Below are 19,165 nucleotides of genomic sequence, written 5' to 3'. Positions count from 1 at the left end.
ATCTTGGAGGAAAATAACCCTCAATTTATTTTGCAAGGCTCCGAAGCGGGATCCTCGAAGCGGAGAAGATGGCTGATAAAGGTGAATGTTGAAGGGGATCCATCCTTCTTGGCCTTTCTTCCCAAACTCCCCCCCTCTATCTTTTGGAACCAGATAGTATGTATTATTTGAGGTAATAGAAAAACAGAGCGCTCAGTCTTCTCTCTGAAACCATTTGCATCTCCTAAGCACTAAGTGTATCCTTTTGGACGTTTGCGATTTTAAATTAATTCTACTACTTATTTTGAGGGCGATTATGTTACCAAGTATTTTTGGTCTAGTTTCTTGTGCAAATATCTTAGCATGCTTGAAATAAGATAAAATTAACTTGCAAGTAACTTTTCAGATATAGAACCTTGTGTTAAGTCAATAATCCCTAAATGGTGATGAAAAAGTATTAATTCCACTGGCAGATTATTTTACTTATAACATGGGAAAAATGTCTTAAGTGAAAGACATTTTCACTGCCAATGCAACTGGTACCTTTTAAAATCAATATTAAGTAATTGTTTACTTGGAAAAAAATCTCCAATAACTTGCAGAAGTTACGTTTCTCTAGACAAGAGAAACACATTTTTGTCAACATGTGGTGATCAGCCTGTAGCTCTTATGAAGATGCTTTTCATTGAGCCTTCAGCTCATCCATTTTGTTGGATCTGGTGTCTTTCATCGTCCTCTTGACAATACAACATATATTCCCCATTAGGGTCAGGGAAGTTTATTGGCCAAAGAAAACACAGATAACGTCATTACAGCAGGTATTCTTACTTTCGGCAGTGTGGGCAGGTACCAAGTCCTGCTGGAAAATTAAATTAGCATCTCCATAAAGCTCGTCAGCAGAAGGAAATACAAAGTGCTCTAAAATGTCCTGGCAGGTGGCTGGGTTGACTTTTAAGTTGATGAAACATAGTGGACCAACACCAGTAGAAGACATGGTACCCCAATTCATCTCTGGCAGTGAAGAATTATAGTAAACCTCAGGCATGATTCGTTCTCTTTTCCTCCAGACTCTAGGACCTTGATTCAGAAAATTACATTTAAATTTTACCTTAATTTCAAAAGAGGACTTTAGATTACTGAGCCACTATTGAGTATTTTTTCCCCTTAGACCAGTAAAGATGTTTTTGGTGTCGTCTTTGCTTTAAGAGTGACTTAACGCCAGGGATATGATGGTTGTAATTGGCATTTTTAGCATTTACTGTTTGTAGCTTACTGTCCTTGTTGGGGGTGTAAATAGCTGTGCTTTCATTGACCATATAATTGTGCAATTTGACATTTGAAAAATGTATTTGCTTAATGGAAACATGACATTAACTCGTTTTTGATATGTTTTGTTGCTAAAAAATAGTTTTTTTTGTGGCATATCAAAATTGGTTTATTTTGCAAAACTGCAATGGAAACAGCTTTTTTTTCTTATCCCACAAGTCACATGATCAACAAACTGGATGATGCTACTGGTGCAAACCATGGACAAGATGACAGGAAGTAGTTGGGGGATGATGATGCAACATGTTTTTTAATGACATGTTGCGTCATCATCATGTCACTGCTTGAACAAACTTATTTATGTGACTTTAATTGTGTTTCTTATTAAATGCATTAGCAGAAGTTTTGCGTATGTTTGTAATGGAAATGCAGGTTTAGTGACTTTAGCCGTGTTATCCATGATGTGTTGATCAGAGATAAGATCGTTGGGTTTTCTTTGTTGCTGTTGCAGTCATTTAAAATAACAAAAATAAACAGTATTTTGTTTACATAAATAATTCAGTATTTTGTGTGTAATCAATCTATAGGAATTTGAATTACATTATCTTATATAGATGGAGAGATAGATGAGTATATGCAATTGTAATGGTTTGGCTTATCTAACACATCTAGCCAATCAAATCTGTGTTGAACCACTCATAGTAGATATAGAGGACCATTTTACAGATCCGAGGAGGGGAGGGAGTGTATCTTTTGCTGGGTGGCCCGTAAAACCTTTACTTATTTGAGCAAACGAGCGACAGACGTTTTTATGGCGAGGACATTCTCTCTGTACTTAATGGTGGGGAACAACAGTGAGGACACGGCGCCTTTAAGTCCTCAGGATGTGATCGGACTGGTGAAAGGGAGCTCAGAGACTTAGACAGTCTGACGGTGATGCAGCTCTGTTTGAGACTGTCAGGAGGATTGTTTCATGCTTGTCTTTGTGACTGCAGAGGGGAGACAGTTACATTGGCCACTTCTGTCAAACCATTCTACAGCTTTGTGCAGTGAGCTTAGCCATAGGTGAAAGACGGTTGGGGTGTGTGTGTGTGTGTGTGTGTGTGTGGAGAAACTGAAGTAGAAAAGAGTGCAAGAGGAGAAATAAACCATGTCTGTTTCTACTAATAAAGACAGACTTAATCTAGAAAATCTCTTTCTATGAATTGACATGTGATCTCTATGATATTTTCTTGTTAAATGATTTTTGACAAATAAAAAGGTTACACTTTACTACTGAATTTCCCCCCCAAAAATGCATCACATATAATGTCAATGCTACCAAAAAAATGAATTGACATAAAACAGAAATCGACTAAAGGGCTGCTGGCCCTGATTGACTGATGGAAGATACCAACTTCCAACGTTACTACCATAAGCCCTGGATTTCTACTGAACACAGAGTCTTCCTCATGAACACAATTACTGTGGAGATGGAGCAGAGGGCATGCATATTGGCTGAGGGGCCTCGTCTGTGCCATGACCCGGTTGTTTGATAAAACTGCAGGACAAAACATCAATCTCACACAGGACTTAAGGATTATGTTCCTGTTCTGGAAAATCCTGCATGATCTAAATTACACTGATACCAGTTATCAATGGATGGGAAGGCAGATTTTCAGAAACGGATGTGAGTCCAGGACCATGGATCTTCACCACATGCTCCAGTCTTCCCACCGATTTATAGGAAATCTATTAGAAACACAACAGCAGCTATTGGAGTTCAAATGTTTAATTTGTCCACTCAGTTACTCCTGTTTCTTCTTTCATAATTTTATGATGTGCTCAAAACTTGGTTACGATTAAGCAGCTGAAAACCAAATGCCTTCAACTTCTCCACCTGTATGTTATAACACCCTATGAAGCCTTTCATAGCCTGTGAGCATAGCTTAGTAAAAATGCTGAAACACAGACAGAAGTAGCTGACATTATGTTACTTTCAAAACAAATTTCATTTACATATTTTTCTGTTTTTCCAAGATTGATGAGCCAGTTTTGTAATTTCCAGCGGTTAAAAACAGTAAGTTAGGGAAAAGATTGCAGATGGAAGGACATGAAATGAGATATAAGTAATCCATTAAGGCTGTAGTTCAACAAAACACTGAAACTTTTGTCTTGGAAATTGACATAACAGACACAAAAATGTTTTTGAAAATTCACTTTATACTGTATTTTCAAGATTATACTTAGTGTTTTAAATTACAGATAGTCATTAGTGTTTTTCTTTTCATCTCAAAGCCTGTAAAAGAAAAAACAATAAATTCTTAATTAGTATCTTTGTACGTTTAACTCTCTTTATCCTGCATCACTCCAGCTGTCTCAGTTGGGGGTCTTCCTGACACTCACCCAGGCTTTGCATTACCATGACGCCATTGCTAGATGCAATTAATGACATCACCTCTGCTACCAAATGTACTCAATTATTGTAATATCACCCATCCAAAGACAATACCACTCAGCAAGAGAAAACCTATGGCATTAAAATAGTTTAGTGTAATCAGTTTGTGCAGTATATTGCATGAGATCTTTCACTTTGTATAAAAACAGAAGGTCAGTTCTTAGTCTTTTCTGTAACATTTTATAAGTTGGGGGCATACATAATAGCATCTTTGATCCGTCATTTTTGAACAACATCTTTGATTTTGTGTCTGGTGAACCGTTTTGTAGAGTTAACCAGGTGTTTTACGTCTTTTTCCTCCTGAAACACTCAAAGAAGACCCATATTTTGTTTCTTTAGCGAAGACTGCTTGGTTTTTATTCAAAATGTTTTGCTGTTTCTCTGGGTTCATGCACTGCAGTAAGATTTTCAGGCTCTTTGGAAGAGAAACAGCCCCACAGCATAATAGATCCTCCACCATACTTACAGTGGGTATAATGTACTGTAATCTTAGTCTGTTCTGACTAAACCATTTGGTTCCAGTTAGAGTCCCAGTAGATCTTAGGAAACTCAACTTGTTTGTGATGGTAAGACAGAAACAGCCTTTTTGTTGCATCGCTCAAAGTAAAAAGTCTTATTGGTAATTTTTGAAAATACAACTTTTTTTTATATGCAACAAATCCAGTGTTTGGATATGTTTTGTTTTTTTTTAACTTTTTGTAAAATGAATTAATTTCAAGGCCTTTTACACATTCATGTCAGGTGTGATAAGTGAGAGGAATACTGCAATTTAAAAGCCATTTGAGATGACATTTTTATATTTTGCACACCAAATTCCTATAAATTACCTTTGTTTTACAGTCAGGAGATAAATATTTTGCCGTATAGAAATACGTCTGTCATAAAACAATGTTACTTTTTGATATTAAAAGCAAAAAAAACAAAACAAAATTGGAGATATTATTTGCAAAGTAACAAGCTCTTTTTTTCTCATTATTTTGCAGTTAGGCTGGACAACTTTCACAGTCTATAAAATAAAACACTTGGTGTCAGTTTGTCAGTCAGACCAGATGTTATGCTTGGCTACTGTACGTTACAGACTCATGTCCCAGGGGGCATCAGGGCGGTGGGGCTACCGTATAATCCGGATGATGGCTCTTTTGTCTTGGGTGCCATCCTCGTCAACAATGAGAGCGAGGGCAGCGCGGTGGGTCGCAGGAATCCCAAATATCTCGCAACACACAAAGGACAACAGTTTGGTGGTCCTGAGCTGAATGAGCTGTCATTTCGGTAGAAAAAAAGGAGTGATTCTTTTATTTGGTCTCCGTCAGTAACCGTTTGAAAACAACGCAGGCTGTTTGTGAGTATCCAACCGATGATGGCCTCTGATGTTGTCGCCATGTGACAAATCTGACTGCAGAGATTATGCCGGTATTGTTCTGGAAGCATCTGAACAATGGGCCAGACCTGACTGTTTTCACAAGAGTGAGGTGTGTGACGTTTATCAAGCGTTTTATGTGGAGACCTTGAGTCTGAAATCTTCCATCTGTGTATTTGTAATTGGAGTACAATTTAACGATGCAATTCAAGAATGTTTCTCTGTCAAGTTTTCAATGTCAACGGTCAATCCATTGAAATTAGAAACTATTCTTTTCAGAAAATTTTTATCGGTTAGAATGACGGGAAACTAAAAAATAATAAAAAGAATTGTTCAAGATTTTCGCTCCATACCTTCATGACTTTGCATGAAAACGACTTTACAGTTTTGTTTTTGATTCAGGATGAAAACAAAACTATGGAGTCAAATTTTTGAAGACACAGTGCAAATCTCTGTTTCACACAATCCGCTCCTCCTCAGGTCTTTTACAGCGCTCGCATAACTGTCCTTCTATTCACATCAGCACTGTTCAAAATATGTGCTCAAGATCTTAAGGTGGAGGTGTTTAAAACCAATAATTATCTTGATAATTATTGATGACCTTACGTTTCTTTTTTAAAGTAAACCTGATTCCTTTTAATAAAAACTGTGACCATTGATTGTACAAACAGTCCTTGAAACAGAAATATTTAACATATCCAACCCTGTGAGCCAATGAAAAAGACTTTAGATTTTCAAAACTCTTCAAAGTGAAGAGTTCTTACAAAACAGTGAAAGATGTTTTGACAGAAAAAGAAAAGCACGGCTAAATTTTAAATGGCCTTCTCGTGTTGTTCCACGCATAAGCACAACAGGCAACATTTCTAAGGCCTGCTGCTGCACAATCATTGATTTATTTCAAAGAAGTTGTTGAAATTGGCCCTTCCGCCCATAACTGTTACCATACTCATGTTTATAGTTGTACTAGGTCTTGAGTTTGCATCTTTGCAGGGGATGTTATCCAGTAAATTGCATCATGCAGAAATCTTTTGCTTGTACTGTGGTACTAAACAGTTGGAATTATGAGCCCCTTTTGTTCTGAAGACATATTTCTTTATAGAACAAAATGGATTTTAATGGCTGTGGTTTAGCAGCTTAAGCTAAAGCAAATTATAAATGTAACTATGTCTATCTGTCTCCTGAGGATGAGTGGTAGTGATAATGTCTGAATTACAGCAGTAACCAGTCATTACCCCTTAAAACTTATCTAGAGTCACTGTAAAAGTGATTTGATTTGCAAAAGTGTGACTGAGACAAACTTTAGATTAATTTAGCAGATACAAACTTTGATGTCTATTGCATTTGAAAAGAGAAAAACAGTCCGGATTAAAATCTGGAGTTCAGCAATAACTTACACACAAATTGTCAAAATAACAAAAAAGCTAGTCAGGAACTAAAAAAAGTGTTTGATTACTGCAGAGCCAATAAAAACTTTTCAAATCAAAGAGAACTAGTTCCACTGGCAGATTATTTCACTTATGGGAAAACTTTCTTGCTACAAGTGAAAACAATTGCCTGTGCAACCAGTACTTTTTGTTCAAATTAAGGAAATATTTACTTAGAACAAGCTCCAATTCCTTGCTAAAAAGTAACTTGTAAGAAATATTGCATTGCACTAGAAACTAGACAAAAGATACTTGGTGAGATTTTGTGTTTTTGCAGTGCAGTCATCAGCCTTGGTTTTCTTTAGGGAGCTTGCTGGTTTCCTACATTAACATTTAGAAATGGTAAGAAATACTTGGAAGTCTGTAAAAAGAGCTTTACTTTACACAATCCAAATTTTATGTAGGTCATAATCAAAGTAAACACATAATGAAATAGGCAATCTGTATTACATTAGGTAAGATCATAAAGAACATTAAATAGAAATAGAAACCTTGACATCAGTGGTATAACTGACAGTAGGCCATGAGGGTAAGGAAAATCCTGGTGTTTTATGCTCATATTGTCCTTTTTCTGATCTTGATGGCGTAAAATAATGCAAAAGAAATGTGGTTGATATTTCAGATTTTGCTTAAGCTGTGATAGAAATGAGCAGACGAGGTAATTAAACATTTTCTTTTACTTAAGATGCTAAGCATGCAGACAGATCAGGCACATCTGGCAGTTTGGTTGCTGGAACCGAGTGGCTGCAGTGAATAAAAGCTTTAAATATTTTTTTTCTTCCTACTCAAAGAAAGAAAGAAAGTGTTGGCGCTCAAACCGCCGAACATTTTTCTTCCAGCTCCATTAGTTAGCGTTCGAGGCAGTGAGAGTCAAGCAGGTGGAGGTCGAGAGAAGTGGTGGGGGGTGGCTTGGGCTTGATATAAACTGAAAGGCCCGGCCCCCCTCCCAAATCACCAATCACAAAACGAACGCCCCCCCAACCCCTCCACCTCTTACACCGGCATACTGAGTCTAGTTGAGGGTCTTCGCCGCCTGCCACCTCCAGCTGTCGCCAAGGGGGACAAAAGGTTGCATGGGGGTCTCTGTGAAGGAGCTGGGGGTGGGGGGCAGTGGGGTGTGTTGAGCGGGTTGAATAGAAAGATAAACTGAAGAACCCTTCTCCGAGCTGCACACACACTAACAAGGAAGGACCTTGTCAGCTGCATTAGGCAGCATCTTTTTTTTTCTTCGCCTCTTTCCTTTCTCCTCCAAGCTGAACTGCAAACACTGGTGAGATGGGAGTTGTCAGCCTGCGCGCACTCACAGCCAACAAACAGAAAAAAAACACTGTATACAAATATACCTGAAATCCACGCATAAAAAGCTAACATGTAAACACCTATTTGACTCATGCATTCGCACAAACAGACCTACTGCAGCCGGTTCCTGACTCGGTTTATGAATTCTCTGCCAGTATTTGCTGCAGCTGGAAGCCTACCGTTGGCTGCTTTGCACCCTCAGCATCTACTAATCAACCTATTTATATTACACAGGGTTGAGGGTGATGTTTGTATGTGAGGTCATACACCGGTCACCTCTGCAACACGACAACCTTTCAGTTGTTTCTCTTGGTCAACAAAATAACAAACCTATGTACTGATCGAGATGTAGGTGAATGGCGCCATCTTGACTAACTGTGGCGACATTTTAGGTAAAAATCCTGAGTTGGTAGCAGTAACCTGTCTCTTTGAATGAATTATCAGCTGCGAATGCAAAGAGAGACAAATATAAAGATTCTTTTAGTGTTACACCATCTGTGTTTCCATTGCAAATGTGCGCTAAACTTTTTGATATTCCGCTAATGTCAAAAAACACAATTTTGCAATTGCGGCGGTTCCATTAAACAAGAAATATAATTAAAATGTCATGAATAATGTTGTTCAAATGATAAGTCGTTACAAATCATGGTGACTGATTAATGTAAACAATTACATGAGATAAATTCATAATTCAGCTATCAGAGGAGACGCCAGCATCTTGTTGGCGTCGGTACAACAAGCTAATTATACTTGGAAGCAGCAACATGTGCAGCATTTTGGTCGTTGGTGATTTTACAGAACAGTGATTTTTTTCTTCTTTTTTTTTTAATTGCCATGTTTCCACCTGCTTCCTTGATTTTTTACGTTTTACAAACATTCAGTACATGAAGAAGAATAAATATTTAGAAGCATTGACTAAGTTGGTTGTTGTAAAATCCAATGACACAGTTAGTCTTTCATATTTTAGTTGCCAAGATGAAAAGTTGTGACTCTGTAGCTAACAAATAGACGGATACGTCTATGGTAGCTACATTTAACGGCTTTTACCACTTTTATTCTCAACGTATCGCAACTGAGTGAACTTAGTTGCTCTCAGCTAAATCTTGACTTTCTTCTAAGTATGAAATAAGTTTTTGGTGGCTTTCAGGTTCTCAATTATTGTAAAATATTGACCCACTGATTATGATTTTAGTTGATTAAGAGCTTAAACACATTTAAAAAATAATCCCAGCAGAAGTAGTTGCTGTTAAACTATTTCACTGAAAACAAAGACTAATTGATTATAGTTGATATTTTAGGCTGTTATTGAGTTACTTGGTTATCATTAGGAAAACAATAACCTGTTTATATTTTTGTCACCTCATATGTAGATTGTCATCATCACTCTGAGATTACAGAAGGTTGTCATAAATCCAACAAGATTTATGATAAAAACTCAGATTTATCAAGCTTCAGTTGGGCCTTCCAGTTATCTGCTGAAAGTCTCGCTCTCTCTCGCTGTCTAACAGCTGGCATGTCTGAATGTGCCACACAACACAGCTTCCTTCTAAGTTTCTCCTTACTTCTCTGTGCTTCCTCTGACTTCACCTCACTGATGCAGAAAATAGCTGCTTCTTCTTCGCTGAGGATTTTTAACGACAACCTGGTGGCTGTTTTGCATGATGCATTCACTGCCTGCAAAAGGATCTGACTTTTGACTTTCTGATTGGCCAACTGAACTTTAACACCTTCAGATTTCAGTCGGCAGCTGATTTCTCAGAACATTTACTCAAAGAGAAACATCCAGATGAAGGTTCAGATAACAGAACATTAATTTTTCTATTTATTTCCCCTTTTGTTATTCTGTAGATTGATTTTGTATCAATCTACAGAATAATTGTGTTACAAAACAGGAAAAAATAAATCAGTAATATTTTGATAAAATTCCCTCTTATTTTCTGTTCATCCTTCCTTCTTTTTATGTCTGTGTACTTTCTTTCCTTTTTTGCCCTCAGACACCCCTCTCTTTACCCTTTTTTTTCTCGAACTCCTTTTCCTCTCACCTCCTGTCGGCAACATGTGGAGCCATCGCCATGGCAACGAGGGGAGGTGACATGTGCTGTAGACAGGCAGGGAATGGAGGGAGGGATGGGAGAAATATAAGGAGGAGCCCCATGGAGCACTTTGTAGCCTCTCTCACTTTTTCTCTTTCTCTGGAAGTAAAAAAAAAAAGAAAACGCATCTCAGTTGTCCATGTGGAAGCGCTGGATGCTGCTGCCTGCAAATCTTCATCACTTTCTAAACATGTACTTAACCTCATCTAGGAACAAAACAGAGAATCCGCGTCTTTCCTCTTTTTAATTTTTCTTATTGAGATGGTGTAGAGAAGGAAAAGGAGGAACCCGGGAACTTTCTTTTCCATTTTTTTTGTTCATCTTCAAATGAGGTAGAAAGGATGATGGGAGGAGATAAATCTCTCTCCAGCTCCCTCTTGCTCTCCCCTGCTCCTCCTCCTCCTCTGCTGCTAGTGAGGTGCTGTCTGTGGACCCAGAGTTGAATGGGAAATAGGAGCGGGAGAAGGTTTCCACTCCATCTCTCATCAGGGATTTTTGGTAGGACTCGTTTCACTTCATATGTTTTTACATGTAAATGCTGAATTTCCATCTGCAGCTGTAAATGTCTCTTCCCTAAAGGTCTGTGTGAAATCTGAGGAAATCAGTCCAGTGTCGGGCTGAGGAGTGTTCCTTATTATTTTCCTATATTTATATTACAAGCCATGTCTTTTCAATCATTTGTTGTCCATTTATTTGCGTTAAAATGATTGAAACAGTGCATATTTGTGTAAAAGGTGTGTTGGGAGTATCCTCAGAGTTGAGACGCTGGCTGACTGATGGCTCCCCGGCTCGGGGATTTCACGCAGCGGCATCTCACCGTAACGTTGTAATAACAGTCACTTTAATGGGATTTGCTGCTGTTTTCATTTTCTGGAGCTGCCGCTTTGCACCGCAGGATGTGCGACATTCAAATCATTTTTAATGTCATCCTGGAAGAGCATCCAGTCTGTCTGCAGGTTGGCGCCTCACAGAAATGCGTTCGCAGCACATCGCTTTAATGTTTTATATGCTTTTTTAAATTTAAGGATGAATTTAAAGTGAACTTTGAGTTTGATGATCAGCATTTATGTGCACAGTGTGGGATATGAATCAGTTTGCTGTGGAACGTGACATGTTTAGGGACTCTATGTGTGTATGCATGTGGTGAGGAAGGGTGTGTGAAGTCCCGCCAGCTTGTAGAGTTGCTGTGTTTCTGTTTGCTGAGAGGTTCCGTTAACACAGAGCTGAACTTTCGCAAATGCCCAGGATGAATCAGAGATGAGAGACAGATCTTTGTTTCCTCCAGCAAGTCATCACAGAGGAAAACAATAGCCGTCCGCTGCGACCCCGCTGACCCCTTCGCTTTTCCCCCTTTCTTCAAATCATTCTGAATAAGCCAAAGCCGTGCAAATCCATCAGCCTTTTGTCTATGGGAGCTGGGCTAATCCACACCCCTATTTACACACACACGCACGCCCCCGCACACACACATCCAGTACCCTAACACTATTAATCCAGCACATCTTGACATCTTAAAATAACACCACGTTTAATCTTGCTTTACAAATTTCTGCACTACAATTTAAGTTTTTTAACAACCATAAGAGCATCAAAAGATGCTAATTACGTCACTATCAGCACAGCTAGCGCTGATAGTTTAGTGAGAAGTAAAATCTCAAATTTATATTGTCAAGTTCAGCATGTTCTGTCTGTAGCTGGTCGCTGTGTTTCCAACAGATTCAGTGCAGATAGGCAGTCTTCATCCTCGGTGGGCTACGCTAAGGCTGTACGAAATTGCGCACTCAGTGTGATCCACAGATTCTTCTGGCAAATTGTTTGCGAAACCAAAAGATTTGCAAGTACAATGAATTTTGTGAGAGCAGATGGGTGACAGAGGGTGGAAGTCCCTTCAGTTCGTTGCTTTTCGGGGTGTTGGTGTTCTTGCATCATTTTCAAAGCCCCCGGATAAAAAGAAAATAAAATATTTTTGTTGTTTTAATAAATACAAACATAAAAATAATATTTGAGTTTTTTCTCCTTTTTACTTGAATGAGTGCATAAAATTTGGTTTGGCTTCATGCTGACACTCCTACCTCCCCATTGAGCTCGTGTGAAATGTAATTTGAGTGAAAGTGTTGAGCCACAGGAGGGATAACAGCGAAAGGCCACAAAGCTGCAGCGCCGAGCTGATAACCCCTTATTATTCGACACGTATAGCGCAGTATAGATAGCACATGTAGACAGAGATAGAGGCTATTAACATACTCGCCTGGAGCTGCACATCACACAGGAGGCTGCACGGTTTGATGCATGCATGTGCATGCATCAGTGTTCCACCTCCCATCTGGAGAAAACATTTGATTGCATTTTTTTTTTTTTGCTCTGGTTTCCTCCTTAGTGGCTGCAGACACACACGGCTTCCCTCCTTTGCTGCTGCTACTAACAACTGCAACCAAACTTGTTTAAGCAGGTGGGGTCAAGCAACATTTGTTTGAATCAATAGACAGACATGCCAGGCAGCCATGATAAAGAGACCAGGGGAGGAAGAGGAGGAGGAAGAAGGGGAAGTGTGCGTTGGAAATGCCGGCGTCTGTCCCGTGAAAGATGACTGAACTGTTACAGTTAGAACTCTGAATTATGGGCCATTACTCGCCGAGCAAGGCGCGATGGCTCGCCATGAAACTTCATTTGACAAAACAGTGAGACGACTTGGGGAGGAAAATGACAAATGAAGTTATTTGATCAGCAGTATTGTGGGTTTGGGAAGGAAGGGTGGGGTATGTGTGAAGAAAATAAAAAAATAATAAATTTAACCAAACATTACTCCGCTGGAAGCGTGTGGGATCAGCAATAATTCATTATTAATGGCCGTGCCAAGCCCACAACACTTCCAGACTGCTGCTCAGCCACTTCTCTTCATCAGGCCTCCTTAATGGCTGCTATTCCTGCTGCAGTCTTTTACATTAAAACCACATTAATGAAAAGAAACTGAAAATAGACACAATCAGTTCCTTCTGCTCCTACAGATGTCCGAATTAATATGTGCAGCCATAGAGGTGTGATGTAATTATCCTTCCTGCATTATGTTTGAAGCAGATTGATGCACTTCCATCAGGTTTTTTCTTAGAAAGCGCTCGCTCTTTTGAGGATCGTAACATCGTGGCCAAGCGTAGCTGTGCGCTAACTGCTGGCCCCCCATTCTGCAGCCGCTCTTTATGAGGTGCTGAATGCAGCAGCAAATGAATGCAATCATAGAGGGGGGTCGGGTGGAGAATTATCGAGTGTTGATGGTGGCGACGGTGTTAAGGAAGAGAGGCAGGGGGAGTGGCACCCTGAAACCTCACAAGAATTCCCGATTTGTGTGCGGCGCTCCTTTTTTTCCCCCCGTCTTCCCAGAGTTCCTCTGTGCTGACAGGCAGGCAGGAGGGATTCAGGAGGACCTCTCCCCTCCCCTCTCCTCCTCACCGCTCTGCTCTCAAAGCCTCCATTCCATTAACTCACCACGCTGCTCCACACCTAATCTCTGTGACCTCTACTACTGAGGGACAGGGGGTTTTTTTCACCCCCCTCGGTTCTTCTCTTAAACTTGAGTGAGAACCTGCTGCTTTTCTCAGATGTGAAGAGACCCAGCATTGCAAACAAAATTTTCCCAGAAAAAAAAAAAAAACGAAGAAGGTAAGGAATTGCGTTTCCAGAAAGGGACGAGCTGTTTCTGCTATTGATTTCTATTGAACAGTCTTTGTCAGGCTTGTAATTGGCAGTGCAATTTGCAGCTCTCCCCCGTTGGTTCTTGCCTCTGTCTTTGTTGCCAACATTGTTGCGCTGCATGTAATAATGGGGAATTATGTTGGCTTTTGTTAACTCTTAGTTTGTCAGGTAAAAAAAAGAGAAATGCAACAGGCCCCCATTATGTCAGAAAATGAACAGCGAGCAGCAGTTTGGAACTGCAGCACTTAATTAGGAGTTCAATAAAGACTCTCTTCCTCTTTCTCAAATTATTGCAGCCGGTTTTTTTTCTTCTTATACACTGGTGAAGCGGGGCAGGCTTTTATCGCACACTTTGTGTTCATTGTGTTATCTGGGGCGGCAGAGTGGACTGGAAGGACGTTCTTTAATCTCCAGTTGTTTGCTCAGGGAGCCGGTTCTCACGCGTTGAGTTAGATTGCAGTCGAGGTCGGCGGAGAATCCCACATTCTGCTCAGATGTACCTATGGATTAGCTCAGGGTTTATTAAATGCAACTCTTTGCCTTAAAGATAGTGGAAGAAGCTGTATTTATCTTGCAAAATTATTTGTAAATTTCCTCCTTGAGGGGAGAATCATTAGTATCAAAAATAGCTTCATGCTCTTAATGCATTTCACGCAGATTACCTTGTTGGGTTTTCGTTTTTTTGGCCTGTGTTTGCAGATGCTTTAATCCAGGGGTATGAAACAACCCTGCAGTGACGATCCGTCAGCCTGCAGGGTTGTTCCCATCCCACACGCTGCCAGATGTATCCCCAGATTAGCTCCTCTTGTCTGACTGATCAGGAAAATCACCTGAAAACATGCTCACTTTAAAGTGTGTGTTTTCACACACCCCTGCAGCTCACAAGTAACAACCTCCGTCACACAGTTTGTAACAGGGTGGATGAATCAGAACTCTTACTGTACGCTTACAGAGGCAAAAGCATTTATGACTGATCTGCTATCAGTTTATCTGGACAACCGAAGGCCTTTTGGGTTTTTTGTTTTTTTAAAGAAAATTGATTCAATTTGAGCAAATTTTAACAGCTGAGGCCCATTCAGAGCAGTCATACATTATGTTTCATGCAGGGCTCTAACTCTGAGTAGAACAGTGGTTTTCATGCTTTCTCTCAGTAATATTTTATTCAGAGTACTTCAGTGAATTTGTTTACACACATTTAACTCAGCATGCAGCTATTACTTCACTGTAAAACTATAACTCTCTTTGCTGTAACGGTTGAACTGATTTTTATATTAAAGAAAGTCTCCAGGTTCTCTTTTAAGAGCACAAATATAATGTGTAGCTGATGATGCCTTTTCTTTTATTTATGTATTTTTTTAAAGAATAATGAATTTCTTTTTTGGCTGTTTTAATTTTATTTTTCAGTGTTTTGTTCTCCTGTTGGGGTTTGCATGAGCTTTGAGGGTGAAAACTGTTTATCATTCCTAAAATCTTTTCATTTATTATGCTTTTTAATCTGTTAATTGAACCCTTGCTATTGGTTAATAATGCAATACTCCATCTAATTTTAGATTATTTAAAACATGAACATTAACAAAAAAAAGTAAAAAAGACTCAAATTGGTTAAATTAACTTAAAAGAGCATAATGAAGAACACGTAAATTATACAACTCTAATAATTTGAGTCTGACTGTATTAAATTAAACTAAGTGGCTAAATTAAGACTGAAATGGATGAAATGTGATTTGAAATTCAGGTTTTACAAATAGCAAAATGTGTCTCTTATTGTGAAATGGCCACTTGAATGTGAACTCTTTTGTGTCTCGTCCTGTTTGGTGGCCAACAGGGAAGCCAGATCAAGCAGATCCCCACCAAGTACAGCCAGGGAGAATCCACCAAGTTCCTCATCCTCACCGTTGTGTGCATCCTCTGCATCGTCGGCGTGCTGCTGGCCTCCACCGTGGTCTACTGCCTTCGCCATCGCTCCCACAACAAGTTCAAGGAGAAGCTCACCAATCTGGGCACAGACAGTGGCGGCGATGCTACTGCCACCTATCAGGTAGGAGGTGTCACTGACTCCTCTGAATCCAAAAAGAAAAGCTTTAAATATTTTATATGTTTTGTGTTACATGCAAAGTCTTTTTAAAATCTCTTTTATGCTAATGTATTCAAACAAAGGCATCATTTTAAACTGCCAGCAGCACAATTAGCCATTAGCATTGTAAACCGTAATGTTGAAAGCGTTGTTGTGTTTATGAACAGCAGCTTGAATGAACCTCTGTAGAAAACAGTTTTGTATTTAGTCTCCTCTCTAGACATTTTGTTGTATTTGTAAACACCACACTGACACTAAGCCCATTTAGTTTTCTTCCTATAGTAACAACATCCACACCGAAGAGGGCAGCTGCTAGCACAGCCTGTTGTTTCAAAATCCAATTTTCAAATTTAAGTTTAAAAAAAAGTTTGTTTTCTAGGAGCATACCTTATTGGTGTAAACTTTTATTTCAATTAATGCAATGAATAGTAAACATAAAAGACTAAAAAAATTGTTTTGAGTCAAACAGAAAATTAAGAAATTGATTGATTTCCACTCACACAGACATACTCAGTATCCAGTAAAATTACCATTACAGACCTTATGTCCCTAACTTTAACTCAAAACAAAATGCTTCAAATAAAACATACTATGGCACATTAACAGTCTGGAAAAATTAAGAGTTTTAAGTTTTAGTGCATTTAATAAAAAAGGGAAAAAACATACACTAAGTGAAAAATGGCAGATTTTTATCACACAGTAACTTATTGATACTTAGCTCTAAACATAAAAAACACACATTTAGTATTCGGTTTGACTTTTTGTTGAGCCTGATCTTTAAGCTGGTTTGTTGAATTTGTTGTATCAAAGTTTAAGTTTTATGCTGCTAATGTGGCTAGCTGAATGCTACGTTATCCTCTGTTTCTTGTTATATTTAACAGCTGATTGGTCAGCCTGAACAGGTTCTGCCCATCACATCTGTCCTGCTGAAATCTAAAAAAAAACAATTGGTAGACTGAGGGTGAGGACAAGCTTGTGAGATATGGAAGGAGTTTTCTACCCTTTTTCTTAAATTGTCAGAAAAAGCTCCGTTTTTTCACCTTTGTTCTCAGTTTTGATTATTATATGATTGCATTATTAATATATGTGACACCAGTTTCTCTTTATACCTTCTGGTGAGTGAACTACAGGAAGCTGTTGCTGATAAAGATTTTCTCGTCATGTTTTAAACAAGTGAGTGCTATTTTGTGTCTCACCATTATTTCCTGCTTAGGGCTTGAAGCAATAAAACAAACCCAACAGGTTTTCTGTTTTTTTTCCTCCTCCAGTTATTTTTATTCCTCCTCGTTTGCTGGCTGCAATTATCCTTTGGCCAGAATAGCCGAGTGTGAAATTTAATTTACAGAATCCAATATTAAGTGGCTTTTTGAGCAAAGAATTAGATTGAGATTTTTTTCCATCGCTCTTGCTGACCTTTTCCCCGCCATGTTTTTAAATGAGAGGGGTCCTGTGAGCATTGATTTTATAATGAGCCCCCCCACACACACGTCAGTGCCTACACTTTCTGCTCTTCTCCAGAGATTTTTAACTCCTGGAATAGACTGTAATGCTGCGTCAGACAGCACAGCAGTTTGACGCTAATGTTTGTGGATAAATTGTTGCTTAGCAGTCAGGAGAAAGAAAGAACCAACAAATATCAGAGTAAAATTATAGAATAGAATAGAATAGAATAGAATAGAATAGAATAGAATAGAATAGAAGTACTTTATTCATCCCAGCAGGGAAATTACTTCGCAGTTACAGCATAGAGACAAGACACAATAACAACAACCACTGAGTAGTAGTTGTAGATAAAATAAAAAATAAAATATAAAATGCTATAAATTGTAAAATATAAAATGCTGTTAATTTATAAAAAGCAACTTAAGAGCAGTCCTTGCAAAGATTCAAAAAATGCAGATATGTATATGTAAATATATGTACAGCCAGTGTGCCACAGTGCAGTTGTGCAAAATCGGACTGATTAGTGCAGGACAATGATTTAGCTTTTATTGTACAGTGAGATGGCATGTGGCAGGAAGGATTTCCTTTATCTGTCCCTACGACAGCGGAGGTCTGTTAGGATTTGACCACTTGTTCTCAAAACTTCACTTAATATGGAAACAAATAACTTTAAATTGTGTGTTTAGTCATAAATGATCAGGGTTATGCCTGACAATAAAGTCACTTTTTGCTCGTTTTTTACTTGTTTGAGTGGATCTGATCCCCAGAGGTTCCTCTGTTGATCCTGTTCTCTCCATCGTCTTCGCTGAGTTCTGGCGTTGTCATCCTTGGTGAAAGACCTCGCTGTTCAGCTCCCATCTTAGCCGTGTAAACCTGGTCTCTTTGTCGGCACGGCGGTGTGGAGGGGTTCCCTGGGTTGGATCCTGAATGTGTGTGTCTGAGTAAGTGTGTGCAGTCTCTGGGGCTACAAGCAATTAAAGCAGACAGAAAGTGGCAGGCTGCCTGAAGGCTTTACTACTGCAGCTCCTTCATGCTGACTGTCAAACGTACACACACACACACGCCCACATTTGTGCGTGCTCACCAGTCAACTGCATGTTAAGCATTCTTGCCCCTGTGGCCTGTTTGTTTGAGGCCTCGCTTCGTACTTTTGCTCACACCCACTCCACCTTCCATCTATTTGGCCACAGCCCCCACCCCCTCCCACTCTCGTCACCGCCCCGTCTCTCAAATTGACCGGGTGTAGCCGCAACATGGGATTGGCCGGCGCAGACAAAGGAGACGTTGATTGACGGGCGTTGACGCAGCATGGCGTATCGGAGCGTTTGGCGAAGAGTTGGTAGATGAATCTTGTCAGTCACTGAATCTCTGGACTGCTTCATGACTGAGCCGGTGTCACGTTTAGATTATCTCTACTGCTCAGCTTCCATCTAAAGTCCTTTTTCTTCTTTCAGCAGATACTATCAAGGGATGGAATGAAAAAAATCTGCCTATTTCATTTAGAGCATGAGACATTATCTTGATTGTTTCACTCATTGAGAGATATCAGAAGGTAATGCAAATATTAAAAATGGTCCCTAAACTACAAAGAGAGAAAACAAACACATTCAATATTTAAGATTTTATTGATGATTATTTGTTTTTCGGTCTAAATTCATGCCTTTTATTGGTGCAAATCAGATTCTTGCTATAATTCAGTTTTGATAGCAAAATTGCTTCCAATACTAGATAGAAATTTTGTTTGTTACATTGATGAAATCTATATTTTCCATCATAAATACCTCAGCAATCTTAAGTATTTATGCACCCTGCAACTATAGTTGCTTCCATTGACGATAAAATTGTACACATTTGAATTATGAAAATAAATTTGCTTAAAGGAAACACTAAAATTTAGAAAATGTTTTGATAACTTTTGAGGTGATTTTCTGCCATATCAAAATTGGTGTTTTGTGCAAAACTGCAATAGAAACACTTTTTTTGGACCATGCTGGTTCATATCCTGCATCAACCTGCTTATTTGTAGAGATTGGCCTTGGTGGACAACGACCAGCTGATGACTAGTACTATCACAGCATTTCATAAGAGCAATTCAGCAATTCATAA

At 39.1% G+C, this 19,165-nt stretch overlaps 1 protein-coding gene across 2 annotated transcripts in view; it reads left to right on the top strand.

The window, feature by feature from the left end:
* The window catches only part of LOC114146631 (receptor-type tyrosine-protein phosphatase N2-like), a 186,334-nt gene that overhangs the window by 118,196 nt on the left and 48,973 nt on the right, over positions 1-19,165 (top strand). For both annotated transcript variants that reach the window (XM_028020895.1, XM_028020894.1), the window contains exon 13: positions 15,368-15,580. In XM_028020895.1, coding sequence (XP_027876696.1) covers positions 15,368-15,580 — 213 coding nt within the window. The remainder of the gene's footprint in view (positions 1-15,367; positions 15,581-19,165) is intronic.

This window comes from Xiphophorus couchianus, chromosome 6, assembly GCF_001444195.1.
Source record: "Xiphophorus couchianus chromosome 6, X_couchianus-1.0, whole genome shotgun sequence".
Classification (NCBI taxonomy): Eukaryota; Metazoa; Chordata; class Actinopteri; order Cyprinodontiformes; family Poeciliidae; genus Xiphophorus; species Xiphophorus couchianus.
This window is presented reverse-complemented; position numbering and strand designations above follow the sequence as displayed.